The 16,287-nt window shown below is 42.3% G+C and overlaps 1 protein-coding gene across 1 annotated transcript in view; it reads left to right on the top strand.

The window, feature by feature from the left end:
- The window catches only part of KMO (kynurenine 3-monooxygenase), a gene marked incomplete at its 5' end in the record, with an annotated part of 82,210 nt that overhangs the window by 41,542 nt on the left and 24,381 nt on the right, over positions 1-16,287 (top strand). The window contains 2 exon segments of the mRNA XM_072409090.1: positions 1,812-1,933; positions 3,800-3,947. Of these exon segments, the coding sequence (XP_072265191.1) occupies positions 1,812-1,933; positions 3,800-3,947 (270 nt within the window).

The raw sequence follows: 16,287 nt of genomic DNA, 5'->3' as shown, positions 1-16,287 counted from the left end.
AAGCATAGAAAAAAGAAGATGGCAGTGCCCTGCGAGGGAACAGGGACAGGTGAGTAACTTGGGGTTTAGTTCCGCTTTAGGCGTAAAAAGGGTAAATTTATATTGTTAATACTGACATGATGCAATATTTAGTTGGAAACGTATGTAATTTTTTTTTAAAACAAAAAAGTGCCTGTTATTATCTGGATTTTGTATGATGGGTGAATTTATATAAAAGTTTAACTCTTTGTTGGAATTTCTTGTTATGTGACTATCTCAACCCCCCCCCCCCCCAAAAAAAAAAATATATTGTAAAAAACCCTTTGAAAAACCAATAAAAATGTTTGAAATATACGTTTATAATGTTGTGTTATAAAGATATTATTTACATTTTTTAAAATGTATTTTGTGTTTTTAATATTCACACTTAAGTATAAATATTATTATTAAAATATTTCCCTGTCAATTTGATTTGCAAAGGTAATTGTTGGAAGATTGCATTTACTTTTGTGACTAATGTGCTCTTTTGATGTTTGGCCACTGGGTGGCTGAATAGGTCTTAGTTTTAGTAGGCATGGAATCAAGCAATGCATAGGCATTTGCACAGCTGTGAACAAAAATACAGCCAAATTGACGGGAATAATTTAAAAATGTACTTCTTGGTGTCCAGTCATACCAGTTAAACATTGTAATATCCACTGGTGCAATGTGGTGCAATAAACAAACACACTAAATTGACAGTTTTTGTACTATTTTTCTATTACAGTTTAGCTTTCTCTTTTAGAGAATGAGATTAAGTATTCATTTGACATCTTTTATTTTTATCATTTTTATCATTTTACAAATAGACATTGTGCAGGGAGCATTATTGGCAGTTAGTTTGTAAAACATGCCATGTTTTTTCAAGTTTGCATGCTTGAGGGCAACCTTTGTATTGCTGATTAAATCAGACAGAACTCACGTACCTTAACAACTTCATCTTTCCCTTATAAAGACAATTTAATCTTTTTTGAAAGTGTGCATCTCTAAATATATTTGGCTAGTCAATAAAAGGTATCACTATCAACAACTATTGATGTTCTTTGTGTCAAAGGATAGGAAAACATATACTACATCTAGATACTAGTAGAAATTGCTTATCAGGCCAGCAATCCCGTGCTGTGCGCCACTGCAGTATCCCACACAGCCTATTTTGCCCAGCATCCCCAGCATCCATTGTTAGGCTGTGCACAGCTGAAGAGAATCCTAGAGGCTGATCACTTCCTGACTCAGTCCTGCACTGCCAATGACTGCTTAGAATTTATAGCCTCTCTGCCCCCAGTGCCTGTTGTAGTATTAAGCTAGGCTGACTTGCTGCTGGTATGTTTGTGTGATTTACTGTTCCTGACCTTGCCTGTTCCTGATCTAATATTTGTACGTAGCCTGGACTGACCTTTTGCCTGTGACCCCGACTCTGCTTGTGTTTTGCCCTTGTTCTTGGTGGGTGGATATTCTGTGTATGACCTCTGCTCTGTATTCTGGACTTGTCTTTGTTGGAATCTTGGTACTGCTTTATCTGTGGGCTCCTGGCTTGCTGCTAGCTCAGACACAATCTCTTGCGCAGTAAGTCCGGGGGGCAACAGAGTGCTGGGAGATGCAACCAGTCTCCCAAGGCTGAGCGGAGGCTTACTAAAGGTGAAGACTGCGGTGTTAGATTGAGGGACTGGTGAGGACTGGTGCTGACCAGGGCCTTATACATACACTATATTTACTTATTAAAAATTAAACATGTTCAAAATTAAAGTATGCTGTTTTACTTTATAACTTTTTAAAAAAATTGTTTACATCTTTAGGATAAAACCTTTACTTGTACTCTTTTCATGCCGTTTGAAGACTTTGAAAAGCTGAGTACAGAAGATCAAGTGATGAATTTCTTCAAGACATATTTTCCAGACTCCGTGGATTTAATTGGAGAGTAAATATATTTATTCTTATTATATTTTATTTTGAAAAGAATAGATTTCATAGATACTTTTCTTTTTTTGTATAGTTACAGTTTTGTCTCATATCCTCCTTTGGCTTACAGTACCATCTGTATGCTGATGACACCCAAATTTATCTGTCCACCCCTGACCTGTGTCCCTCAGTCCTGGATAAGGTCTCATGCTGCCTGTCAGCCATCTCATCATGGATGTCTGACCGATTCCTGAAACTCAACCTGGATAAAGCCTTTTTTAACACAATCACTTCATTTCAGGGGCTCAAAAGTAACTGGACAAATTAAAAAGCTGAAAATAAAATGTTCATTTCTAATACTTGGTTGAAAACTCTTTGATGGCAATGACAGCCTGTAGTCTTGAACTCATGGACATCAACAGATGCTGGGTTTCCTCCTTTTTAATGCTCTGCCAGGCCTTTACTGCAGCGGCTTTCAGTTGCTGTTTGTGGGCCTTTTTGTCCGAAGTTTGTCTTCAACAAGTGAAGTACATGCTCAGTTGTGTTCAGATCAGGTGACGGATGTGGCCATTCAAGAATATTCCACTTATTTGCTTTAATAAACTCCTGGGTTGCTTTGGCTGTAAGTTTTGGGTCATTGTCCGTCTGTATTAGGAAACGCCTCCCAATCAATTTGACTGCATTTAGCTGGATTTGAGCAGACAGTATGTCTCTGAACACCTCAGAATTCATTCGGCTGCTTCTGTCCTGTGTCACATCAGCGATAAAAACTAGTGTCCCAGTGCCACTGGCAGCCATGCACGCGCAAGCCATCACACTGCACCCTGTCTTGTTTTACAGATGATGTAGTATGCTTCGGATCATGGGCTGTTCCACGCCTTCTCCATACTTTTTTCTTGCCATCATTCTAGTAAAGGTTGATCTTGGTTTCATGTGTCCAAAGAATGTTTTTCCAGAACTGTGCTGGCTTTTTTAGATGTTTTTGAGCAAAATCTAATCTAGCCTTTCAATTCTTGAGGCTTTTGAGTGGCTTGCACCTTGCAGTTCACCCTCTGTATTTACTTTCATGCAGTCTTCTCTGTATGGTAGACTTTTGGTAGTCTTTTGGCACTGCTGAGTTCACCAGTGCTTTGTTTCTTTCTCATGATGTACCAAGCCGTAAATTTTGCCACTCCTAATATTGTAGCAATTTCTCTGATTTTTTTTTATGATTTTGCAACTTAAGGATGGCTTGTTTCGCCTGCATGGAGAGCTCCTTTGACCGCATGTTGTCTAAATCTTCCACATACAAGCACCCCTCCCTCAAATCAACTTTTATCCGCCTAATTGATAATGACATAACAAAGGAATTGCCCGCACCAGCCCATGAAATAGCCTTTGAGTCAATTGTCCAATTACTTTTGAGTCCCTAAAATGAAGTGATTGTGTAAAAAAAAGGCTTTACTTCCTCACATTTTTATGCAATCTTTTTGTTCAACCCATTGGATTAAAGCTTAATGTCTGCAGTTCAACTGCACCTGAGTTGTTTCATTTAAAATTAATTGTGGTAATGTACAGAACCAAAATTAGAAAAAAGTTGTCTCTGTCCAAATATTTATGGACCTAACTGTATATATATATATATATAGTTATATATATATATATATATATATATATATATTGCAAATATTCTAGCAAACTTTCTAGCAGATTCATACTTTCCTCTGTTATGAGGTCTGCATATTGAAATGGATAGTTAACATAATGCTCAGCTGATTTGTGTAGCTTTTTAATATTATTAATAATATTTATTATAATAATACTTTAGAAAAAGATGTGTTTTTATTTAAAGCTGTAAGTGCAGTAGTCATTTTTCATACTCTATAATTTGACGTTTTCATTTAAGGGACAAACTAAAAAAAGATTTTTTCTTGCTGCCACCACAAGCTTTGATCTCAGTAAAGTGTTCATCATTTTGCCTGGATAATAAATGCGTTCTAATGGGAGATGCAGCCCATGCAGTGGTGCCATTTTATGGACAAGGAATGAATGCTGTAAGTTTAATTTTTGAAAACTAAAGTAATGATTCTTATTTTATTGTTTTATGATAAGTTGTTTTAATTATTACATAGATGAAAAAGACTGCCAATATGCACAACTTAAAGTATATCTTAAGTCAAACGTTTATTTTATTTTTAGATACCACGGTTTTTTACTATACAGATTGCTATGTGCTTTGTAAATGTCACGGATAACGGGGAGGGGAGGAAAACAGAAAGATAAATACAAGGAACTAAGCCTTCAATGGCTAGGGAAAAGGAAACGGTCACCCCCTATGGACACCCTAACCTAGCCCTGACTCCTGACAGTATGAATATCCCCTGATGGTGGGAATACTCATACACTGGAACCTAGACCCTAGTAACCCTGAATAGCCCTAGGAGTAGTGACTGGGCTTGAGACTACTGGTTGCTTCCCTGATGAAAGAACCAGTGTCTCCCTGAGGCCTAGTAACAACAAAAGAACAACAAAACACCAAAAGAAGATCAACTTATCTTAATTAGCAAGTAGAGGAGCAGGACCTCTGGAGAGGACAACACACCAGCTCTTCGCATCCCAGAAGGGAATATTACCCGCATAGCATGAAGTGTGAGGCCAGACTAAATGGAGGAGCAGTGATGACCACCAGCTGCAGCTGATACAAGGGATGTGGTCATTACTAGTGTTGGTCGAATAGCTCACTATTTGATTCGACCGTTTTTCGGACGAATAATGCATAATTATTCGGGTGATCGAACGTCGAATTCGAACTCCATTAAAGTCAATGTGGGAAAGACTTGTTTTTTTGGGACGGTGTAGAGCTTCTACACCCTCTAAATACATTTATAAAGACATGTCAAGACTCCCCTAGCTCTGCACAACACTGTACAAGTAAAAAAAAATAGGGAAGTCTTTTTTCTGTTGCTGGCAAGGCCATTTTTTGGGGCGGTCATGGGAACATGCCGGATTTTATACAGTCTCGGAGTAGAGGCAGAGAGGGACATGAGGGGGTTCCTCTGGTCCAAAAATTAGCCACCAGGTTTCACCGCTCCGTTACAAGCCATACACAGGCTTCAGAGTACAGGCAGAGGTCTCTGAGGGGGGTCTTTCAGTCCAAAAATTAGCCAGCTACACAGCTCTGGTATAAGTTACAAGTGACAGGTGGCACCAGCATGAGAAGAAGGCGGTGGAGACTGAGCGGGGGCCACATTGGCAACTGGCATCTAGAGCTGGGTGTAGTGCATCATCAATGCCACCTAGATGGCTGTAATTGACAGCAGTCCCTCTGTATATGTTGCATTACAGCTTGAGGCTGTCATCCTTTATTTACAGTGTAGAAGGTGTAGCTATTGGGATGAATGAGATTCCCACTGTCCCTACAGTGGCAGTGGGCCCTGAAACGTAGTGTGGATGACTGTGTTCCTCCTCCTGCTCTTACTGCTGCCGCCTGCTCACTGCCCAGTACCCAGCTCTAGATGCCAGACTAGACTCAAGCTCAACAGGGTCTTCTTTCCCCGCTGATTCCGCCAAGCCCATTCCCTTTCATGTGGTTTCGCTAAATAGTAGGTAGGGACAGAGTGGAATCTCGTTCATTCATTCATGTCTCCAATAGCTATAGCTTCGACACTGTCCATATAGGTGATGGCCTCAACTTCTAATGCCCTCCTTGCTCCGTCTCAGGGCCCACCCCCTCCTCCTCATGCTGTTACTGCTGCCGCCTGCCCAGTACCCAGCTCTAGATGCCCGTTACCAATGCCGAGCATGCTCCGTCTCAGAGCCCACCGCCTCCTCTTCCTGCAGTTCCTGCTGCACGCCCCAGGCTTAATCAATGTGAGCTATCAGGATGCAGGTATACTTCCGATGAGCCAGCTGATTCGAGTGGGTGGCAACCCTGGAGCGCAGCTTGAAGCGTAAGTGGAAGTGCAAGTCAATCACATCCAATTGGTGCAAATCTGCCAGTGTGGCGCTGTAGAAATTCCCTTCTATGATGTCCCAATGCACATTAGGAATTGGGTACTTCACCAGCTTTGAATCCAACAGACATGGACATGTTGCATATCACCAGACATTTGGGGCTCAGCACCTCGGTGAGCAGAATAAACAGGTGGTCCAGGTTGGTTTTGTACATGAGTTGATTATGACAACGTCGGGCTGAGGTCCATGTTGGAAGTTGGCCAGCACGCTCTCTATGTACTCCAAAGTAACATGGGTCAGGAAATAGAACCGTACAAGTTGATGGTCAGTTCTGTAATGACGCACTTGGCGGTAAATTATGGCGTTGTGCATTTCACCCAGAGATCCCCCACTGTGTCGTTTGCAAATGACATCTCACCCTTCCCTTTCAGCTGCTTCTCAGTCTGAAACTCATCATTCTGCAGTATTTTCACAGGATCCTTGTTGATGGATCTTTGAATGGAGTCTCCCAGGACGGCCACATACTTGTTGTGGAGAAGTCTTCGGACGTCTGCTGAGCTCAATAACTTCATGGCTCAATGTGGTCATCAAGGACCTCTTGTTCCTGGTGAATATACCGGTGTTTCCCATCTCATCCCCCCAACATATACAGAGGGACTGCTGTCCCACTTCCCAGTTCCGGGGTAACATACACAGAAATTCAGTTGATAAAGTGTGATACCAATAGATGAAGCAGAAGACGTGGTTTTCTACATTCAATCAAAAATTTCAGATTACACACATCGGGGTGTCATTTAAGATGCACTACACCCAGCTCTAGATGCCTGTTACTAATGCCTTCCACACTTCGTCTTAGGGCCTGCTATCGAGTGAAAGCACATGAAAAGAAAACAGGGCTTGGCGGAATCAGTGGGGAAAGAAAATCCTGTTGAGCTTGAGTCTAGCCTGGCATCTAGAGCTGGGTACTGGACAGTGGGCAGGCAGCAGCAGTAATAGCAGGAAGAGTAGGTGGTGGGAACTGAGTAGTGTGGATGGCATTGTCAACTGGCATCTAGAGATGGGTACTGGGAGGAGGAGGCGGTGGGCCCTGATACAGAGCAAGGACGGCATTATTGTTGGAGGCCATCACCTATATGGACAGTGTAGAAGCTGTAGCTAGTGGAGACATTGCTGTGTAGGGGACTGCCTTTTCCTACCTTTCTGAGACGAAGTGTGGACCGCATTAGTATCTGGCATGTACAGTCAGGTACTGGGCAGGTGGCAGCATCATTTACAGCAAGAGGAGGAAGCGGTGGGCTCTGAGACGGAGTGTGGCTGGCAATAGTATCTGGCATCTACAGTTCGGTACTGGGCAGGTGGCAGCATCAGTTACAGCAAGAGGAGGAGGCGGTGGGCTCTGAGACGGAGCGTGGACGGCATTAGTATCTGGCATCTAAAATCAGTTACTGTGCAGGCGGCAGCAACATTTACAGCAGGAGGAGGAGTCGGTGGGCTCTGAGACGGAGTGTGGACGGCATTAGTATCTGGCATCTAGAGTTTTGTACTGGGCAGGCGGCAGCATCATTTACAGCAGGAGGAGGAGGCGGTGGGCTCTGAGACGGTGGGGACCGTATTAGTATCTGGCATGTACAGTCAGCTACTGGGCAGGTGGCAGCATCATTTACAGCAGGAGGAGGAGACGGTGGGCTCTGAGACGGAGTGGGGCTGGCATTAGTATCTGGCATCTACAGTCGGGTACTGGGCAGATGGCAGCATCAGTTACAGCAAGAGGAGGAGGAGGAGGCGGTGGGCTCTGAGACAGAGCGTGGACGGCATTAGTGTCTGGCATCTAAAGTCAGGTACTGGGCAGACGGCAGCATCATTTATAGCAGGAAGAGGATGCGGTGGGCCCTGAGACAGAGTGTGGACGGAATTAGTATCTGGCATCTAGAGTTTTGTACTGGGCAAGCAGCAGCATCATTTACAGCAGGAGGAGGAGGCAATGGGCTCTGAGACGGAGTGTGGACAGCATTAGCATCTGGCATCTATAGTCAAGTACTGGGCAGGCGGCAGCATCATTTACAGCAGAAGGAGGAGGAGGTGGTGGCCTCTGAGACAAAGTGTGGACTGCATTAGTATCTTGCATCTAGAGTTGTGTACTGGGAAGGTGGCAGCAGTAACAGGCAGTAGGAGGCGGTGGGCTCTGTGACGGAGCGTGGACCGCATTGGAGGTTGAGGCCATCACCTCTATGGACAGTGTAGAAGCTGTAGCTAATTGAGACATGAATGGATTAACGAAAATCACACTTTCCATACCTACTATCTAGTGAAACCACATAAAAGGAAACGGACTTGGTGAAATACGCGGGGAAATACATACATGTTTTATCATATGTGGATAACTAGCAAGTGCTATCACAGTTAAATATCTTTATTTGTTTCACATAAATACATACATTTTTGGGGGGTTTTAGTATACATACCAAGTGCTATCAGAATAAAATATCTGTATTTTTTGGAGAAAAATATGTAATTTTTTATGACCTTTTGGATAGATACCAACTACCAAGTGCTGTCAGAATTAAATATCTGTATTGTTTGTAGAATAATACATTAATTTTTATAGCTTTAGGGATAAATAGCAAAATGGGATCAGAACTAAAGATCTGTATTTTCTGTAGAGAAATATAGAATTTTTTATGGTCTTTTGGATCGATACCAAGTGCTATCAGAATTAAATATCTAGATATTTGGTAGAGAAATAGATAAGTTTATATGGCTTTGGAGATATATAGCAAAGTGGGATCAGAATGAAATATCTATATTTTTTGGAGAGAAATACTGAATTTTTATGGGTTTTAGAATAGATATCAAGTGCTATCATAATACAATATCTGTATTTTTTTGTGATAGATTGCAAGAGGTATCCTAAATTATACCTCTTGTAATATATCACAAAAGCCAGAAAAATATCTATATTTATCCATAAAAAATACAGATATTTAATTCTGATAGCACTTAGTATCTATCCAAAATCCCATAAAATTTTCTTTATTTCTGTAAAAAAAATACAGATATTGAATTCTAATCCCACTTGCTATCTATCTAAATAGCCATTAAAAAAATCTGTATTTCTCTCTACAAAATACTGATATTTAATTATGAATGATAATTAAATATCTGTTTTTCTTGGAGAGAAATACATACAATTTTATGGCTTTTTAGATAGATAGCGAGTTCTAGCCTAAATTAAATATCTGTATTTTTTTATAGAAAAACAGAAATTTTCCTGTTTATTTTGATAGCTTGCAAGAGTTCTCATAATTTATGCTAACTCTTGCAATCTATCAAAATAAACAGAAAAATGTATGTATTTCAGTAAAAAAAATACAGATATTTCATTCTGATACCACTTGCTATCTATCAAAATAAACAGAAAAATTTATGTATTTCTGTAAAAAAAATACAGATATTTCATTCTGATTCCACTTGCCATCTATCAAAATAGAAAAAATTCTGTATTTCTGTAAAAAAAAAAAAATAGAGATACAGATATCTATTCTATCTATTTATCTCTACTAAAAATACAAATATTTAATTATAAATCACACAGCTTCATTACAAGTAATATAGGCCTCAAAGTAGATAAAGGCAGAGGGCCCTGAAGGGGGTGCTTGGTAAAAAAAAATTAGCCAGTCACACAGCTCCATTGCAAGTTATAGACCTCAGAGACAGAGAAGAGGTAGAGGGCCTCTAGGGGGAGAAGTAGAAGGAGATGCCAAAAGGCTGTGAATGTGCTCTTCCCATCAGAATGACGACTAATCAGTACACTCTGTAGAGGGGGGGGTTGAAGTCATTGACGATCCAAGCCTTATTCATTTTAATAAAAGTGATTCGGTCGACATTTTCTGCAGAGAGCAGAATCCGTTTGTCACTCACTACGCCCCCAGCTGCACTGAACGCTCTTTCAGATAACACACTTGCGGCTGGACAGGCAAGGACCTAAATGGCATGTTCTGCCAGCTCCGGCCACTGCTCAAGCTTGGATACCCAGTAGCCCAGTGGGTCTTGGCTTTGCAGGTTGCAGATGTCCCATGCAGAGCTCAGGTAATTCCTGCACCATGACTGAGTACCGCTGCTGAGTGTCATTGGCAATTGCTGCACAACTGGCAGCTTGCTTCCGCTGAAAAAAAGCCTGCATAGTTTGGCATAGACGACCTCTACTGCTGCTGCCACCCATGCCGCTTAAAGCAGTTGTTTGGCTCCCATGGCTGGTAGAACTGCCATAGGGATCCCTGCTGCTGGCAGCTGGAAAGGCTGAGCACAAGTCCCTTACACGCAGTTCTTGGTAGCGCTGCATTTTAGGTCCCCTGTATTGGGGCAAGATCAGTTGTTGTATCTCAGGCTTGTAATGTGGATCCAGTAATGTAGCAATCCAATAGTTATCAGTCTTTGTATGTGTTGTATGCGTGGATCTTTGGCTTTGCACTCCTGCATGAAGGCTGTCATGTGGCTCAAACTACCCACAGCTGAGGTAATTCTGGACCCACACTCCTATGGGTCGAACAGCAGCACAGAGTCGTTCTCCTCCGCCTGGTCTTGCCATCCACGGAACATGCCGCCTTGTGTTTGGGTGGATGAATGCCATGTACCCTCAATATCCTCCTCTGACCCTTCCTCCCCTTCTCCCATGCCTGCAATGTCCTCCTCATCCTCTTCCACCTCCTCTTCTTCCTGGACTTGTGGTGCTCTATGCCTAGTAGGCACGCATGTCCGAGATGATGTTTGAAACGTCATCTCTTGATGCAGCGTCCGCTCTGTGTCGTGTCCGAGATCCACCATCATCTGTTCCAGCAGGCATATGATGGGGATGGTTTCACTGACACAGGCCTGATCTCTGCTGATCATCCTGGTGGCCTCTTCAAAAGGTGACAATACACTGCACAAGTCCTCAATTTTCAGCCACTCCGCAGGGCTGAAGACAGGTAGTGTAGGTAGGTACGTCTGAAAAGAACAGACTCTGCCACGTAATCCACCACCGCTTTCTGTTGTTCAGCCAGCCGCTGCAGCATGTAGAAGGTGGAATTCCAACTTGTGCCACATCACAAATTAACCGGTGCACTGGCAGGTTGAGATTTCGCTGTAAATCCACCAATCTGGCACTGGATGTGTACGACCGGCGGAAATGCGCTGACAACTTTCTGGCCTTCAGCAACAGCGGCTGAAAGCCTGGGTAATTCCTAAGGAAGTGCTGTACTATCAGGTTCATGACGTGAGCCAGGCAAGGTACGTGTGTGAGTTTCCCACAACGCAGGGCTGCCAGCAGATTGGCCCCGTTGTCACACACGACCTTGCCTGGCTGAAGTCTGTTGGAAGTTAGCCATATGTCCTCCTGCTCCCGCGTGGCTGAGGGAACTCAGGCTTCGCAACCTTAGGACTGTGTGGCAACGTCTGAATTGTGCATCGAAATAGCAAACTGCAGGTTGTTGCTGGCGGTGAACAGATGCTGCAGAATGGGAGGTGCTGGGTCTCCACGGCAAAGTGTCCCTAGAGGAAGAGGTTGAGGCACAAGAGTCAAAGGAGGAGGTGGAAGTGGAGGTTGAGGAGGAAATTGCATGGCGATGTGCTCTTGGCAGAGGTAGGTATGCAGGCCTTGCTGCCGCTGCATCTTCCCCTGTTGCCACCAAAGTTAACCAGTGAGCTGTATAAGAAGTATATCTTCCCACTCTATGCTTGCTCGACCAACTGTGGGTTGTCAGGTGCACCTTGCCAGAAACTGAGTGCAGCAGGGCCATGGACACATTGCTCTGCACGTGTTCATGCAAAGTAGGAACACATTTTTCTGCAAAATACTGTTGCTTAGGCATAAGGTACTGTGGGTTCGCGCAGAGGAATGCCTTGGAGTCCACCAGCCGGTAAGGGAGTAGCTCTAACGCAATCAGCTCTGCAATTGCCGCATTGATTAGCTTTGTTTTGGGGTCATTTGGGCCATATTTCCTCTTGCGCTCCAGAATCTGGGGGATGGAGGTTGGATGCTGCTAATGCTAACTACAGAAACATTGGACGATGGGGTAGAAGTTGTGGGGGATGGCAATGATGCCTGGTCCTGACTGCTAGCAATGCGACAAACAGCAGTCGATCTGCGTTGGAGCTCCTGCTCACCGCTGGTAGAGCCTGAAAAATGTAATGCTTGGCTACATTCCACACTCAAATTGCTGGCAGCAGCACGGGTAACTTTGGTGGCAGAAGGAGGAAAGGCAGCAGAGGAAGATCGAGCAGTTTGAGCTTGCTTCTTAGGCAGAGGTGGTTGCACAGAGCTCTGTGCTTTGACCAGGTTTTCCCGCCAGGTTACAGGTTACTGGGTGGTGTCTTTTTAAATGAGTGCTCATGCAACTTGTTCCAAGTTTGTTTGGGTTTTTGCCTCGTTTTAAGTGTTGAGAACACAGTTTACAGATGACCAAAGTGTTGTCATCACTATGGACATTAAAAAATGCCCACACTGGCGAACATCTAACTGGGCCGAAAGGTGCTCTGGAGCTGGTGCTCGTGGTGGCGGTCCCCAGTTGTTGAGGCATAGCTGTGGTGACAGCTTCCGACGATTTACCTCTATGACTTGCCTCACTGGTACTTGAAGAATGCAAAGTGTGGGCATCTTTTACCCTCTTCCTCCCTCTCCCCCTTTAAGGGCGCTCTGTAACCTCCTCCTCCTCTTCTTCCTCCTCCTCCTCCTCCTCTTCTTCCTGCCTATGATGATCTCCTTGTTCGCCCCATGTCGGATCAAGGACATCATCATCATCATCAGATGAGACAGTTTCCCTATATGTGCCGAAAGGAAGCAGCAGTCTTTTGGATCCAGTTTGAATTGGCTCGTCTGGCTCAGAGTGTTCTGGTGAAAAGTAACTGGGGGGAAAGCCTGTGAACTGACTCTCTTCGTCAGATGACTGAAACAACTGAGCATCTTCAATGAATGCTTGTAGCTCCGCCTCTCCAACCCCTTGTAGGGACTCCTCCACATACTGCCGTACATGTGACTTTCCAGCCGCTGATGAAGAACTAGGAGGAACAGGTGTATCATGGACTGTTTGGGGCACCTGTAAGGCCTGTGTCTGGGACTGGGATGAAGCCCACGATTGGATCACAAAGCATGGGGCGGTTTCACCGAGGCCTCACACATAAACATCCTTTTTGGGCGGAAGCACATCCTAGGTTTTAGGGCGGAAGTACTCTAGACACACACGTATCTATGAGTCTTCCCCATAAAAGAACAGACACTCCAGCAACGCATTCACGCTGTTTCCCTCACACAGTGCTCCTGCTGCATACAACACTAGGCGATTTTTCATCTTTGTTTCTCTCTTCTACTACCATATCAGTCAGGTATTTGTTTATCTTTCTTCATGCTACAACTTTGCAAATCCACATCTTTACATAACCCTTTTGACATAACTGCAACCTATGTTGAATTCTGCTTTTATATATCACTAATATCATTTTACCCTGACCTAATCAAACCCAATCTTTATGGATATATAAAAACTATTACTAATTTGACACCACTATTGACATCCTTGATTTTCTAAATTTCCATTTTATTATTTTTGTCATGTACTCAATTATTTTACTTGCCTTCATACTCTAGACACATCTCTTACTTCTAGACGCTTACTTCAGGGAATATTTTATACATTTTCTCTTCTACCTACTGCTTTTTTCATGTAAGTACCCTTCCTATCTTTTAATAGAATCATGTTGGACAGTTTACACAAATAATGCCTGCACATGCATGAAATTATAAATATATAGAAGTGTCATAAAATTCAATTAACTTACATACATACAATATATACTTATTTCTAACTATGTGACTTACTCTTTTAACTCTGTTATATACAAGTCATCATAATACCACCTATTGTGAATACCACTTAACAAGATGTTGAAAAAATATGTGTATGCTATATCTATATTTATTTTTGAAATATTCCCTTTTGCATTATGTATTTTTCTATAGAAAAGGTTTATATGCAGCCTGGAATTCAACATCAGGTTAACAGGTCCCCCGAGGAAGCCCTAAGGGCGAAACGCATTGGGACACAATTGAACCCTCCATTTCTCAACATCGTTAGCGATAACTTGTCTAGATAAGAGGTTAAAAACCATCCTCATGCCTTCTGACACAGTAGGGTGGACCTCATTGAAAATATGATGTGTTTTTTGTAAAATATCTGCACCTTTTTTGTGAAATCCTGAAACTAAGGAATAACATTGTATATTACAACTAATACACTGCCACAACAAACAAATATAATAGAGGATTATAATAGAGGATTCCCCTTGTTACGATGCTAGCTCAGCAACAACACTGCAGGATGCTGGTGGGGATGCAGAAAGCGCACATATTACTACCGTGTTTCCCCGAAAATAAGACAGGGTCTTATATTTTTTTACCTCTGAAAATTGCATTAGGGCTTATTTTCAGGGGATGTCTTATTTTTTTCCTGTACAAAAATCTATATTTATTCATGTACCAAAATCTGTTTTATTCATGTACAAAAATCTGTATTTATTCATGTACAAAATCTGTTTTTATTCATGCTATAGAGAGATACCTCTGTGTTAACTGTGACCTGTCAAAATATATACAAGAAGTCATGAATAAAAATGGACAAAAATGATTACTGAAAAAAAGCACAGCTTCATAAGCAAACAAGTGCAACATAGCAAGATGTGCTGACAATTAACATATGACTCAGAAACAAAACTTCCAAAAGCTTTGTTGACCACAAACAGTATCCAATATAAATCCAAATAAAAGTAAAAAAAATATACATATGCATTGCTGCTAATGAATTAAATACTAGCAAGGTCTGTTTAAAAAGAGAATCCACCAACCTCCAATTAGTTGTAGTGTCACACCAGGATACCGTAGGTTATGTAACCCTGCGATTGTCACGTGTATGAAGGTGGTGCGAGCCCTAAGAAGGGCCAAGGCGCAGAATCTCCTGATCTCTCTCTGCTCTCACCATAAGGATATTTTCAGGGAAACACAGTAATGCGCTCCTGCGGAGGATGATGCACCGGGATGGTTGTTCCCATGTTCCCGTCCCCCGTAAATTGGCAAAAGAACACAAGGGTAAGGTAGAAAAAGGGGAAAAGAAGGAGGGGAAAGGAAGATAGAGAAGGGAAGCAGTCAAATGAAAAGATGAAAATAAGGTTAACAAGAATAGGGGCGGGTGGATTCAATAACACATTATTTTAAATGAGATATTGATATGTGTTAATAAACAAGTTGTTACAAAGAGTTCTTGCTTTACAAAAAAATAGAAATTTATAAAAATGACAGAGTACAACAATACTCAAAGTTACATTATATAGCCAATTAGCTATATTATCATTCTGTAATGGTGCATATCAATCAGAAATCTCTATAAGATAAATGATCATCTATGAAAAACTGCGGTGCTAACAATCATAAATAATCAAAGTGAATATCACATGTTTTTAGAATATTCAATACATTTTCTATATAGATATAATCTCTGTAAGCATTAAGGGTACAAACAAGTACTTAGAGGTTCAGGGCAATATTGCCCATATTTACTGTGTTAAAATATATTTACAGTAAGTGTATTGAATATTCGGTTCTTTTAGAGGGTCTTCAATCGGACCATCAGAGATAGGATAGTAGGTTTAAATAAAAAGCAGGTTTTTTGTCCACAGAAAAAATCAAATGCTTAGCAGGTAAAGCATAGAAATTCTGATTAATACAGGGAAATACATTAATCTTTATAGAAATACAGTGTCATTCCCCTAATGGAAAGGCCTATGCCGTCATTAAGAAAAAAAGATCCAATAACGAGTTTCGGTTCTGGCGCCCGATGTGAAGAGTGGTTTGAGCCGCGGCTCCGGATCCATCTAGTTCCTCCGCTCCTCTGAGTAGACTCTGCAGTGTGCAACATCCCGCGATTTTCTTCCCTGGATCCCGGGCACCGATGGATCACTTTATTGGCAGCTCACAGTCCTCCAAACGCAGTCAACAGAAGCAGAATGCGAGGAAGAGAGCACAAGCCAAGATGGCCGACGCCACATCAGACCATGAGGCTGCAGCAACCAGCCTAGGTAGGAATGAAAGCCCTGCTCATCTCTGTCCCTCTATTGATTACAAACAACTTGCCTCAGAGGTGTCTCAGCACCTTTAACCAGCACTGCTTTTAAATATTAAAGAAGCTTTGGCAGTACACTTACATCCCATTACAGAGCTGGTATAAAATCATGGGGCAGAAATACAAGCCATGCAGCAGCGTATCAGTGACCTGGAAGATGACCTGCTCAGTACACATACCAAACAACAACAACTGGGGGAACAATGCCAGCAGCCGCAAGATAAGCTGATAGATCTGGAAGATAGGGACCGCCGTAGTAACTTAAGAATTATTGGGATTTCTTAGTCTTATAAAGCCC

This window comes from Pyxicephalus adspersus, chromosome 4 (genome assembly GCF_032062135.1).
Source record: "Pyxicephalus adspersus chromosome 4, UCB_Pads_2.0, whole genome shotgun sequence".
Classification (NCBI taxonomy): Eukaryota; Metazoa; Chordata; class Amphibia; order Anura; family Pyxicephalidae; genus Pyxicephalus; species Pyxicephalus adspersus.
Note: the sequence above shows the minus strand (reverse complement) of the source record. Positions and strands in the feature narration are given on the sequence as shown.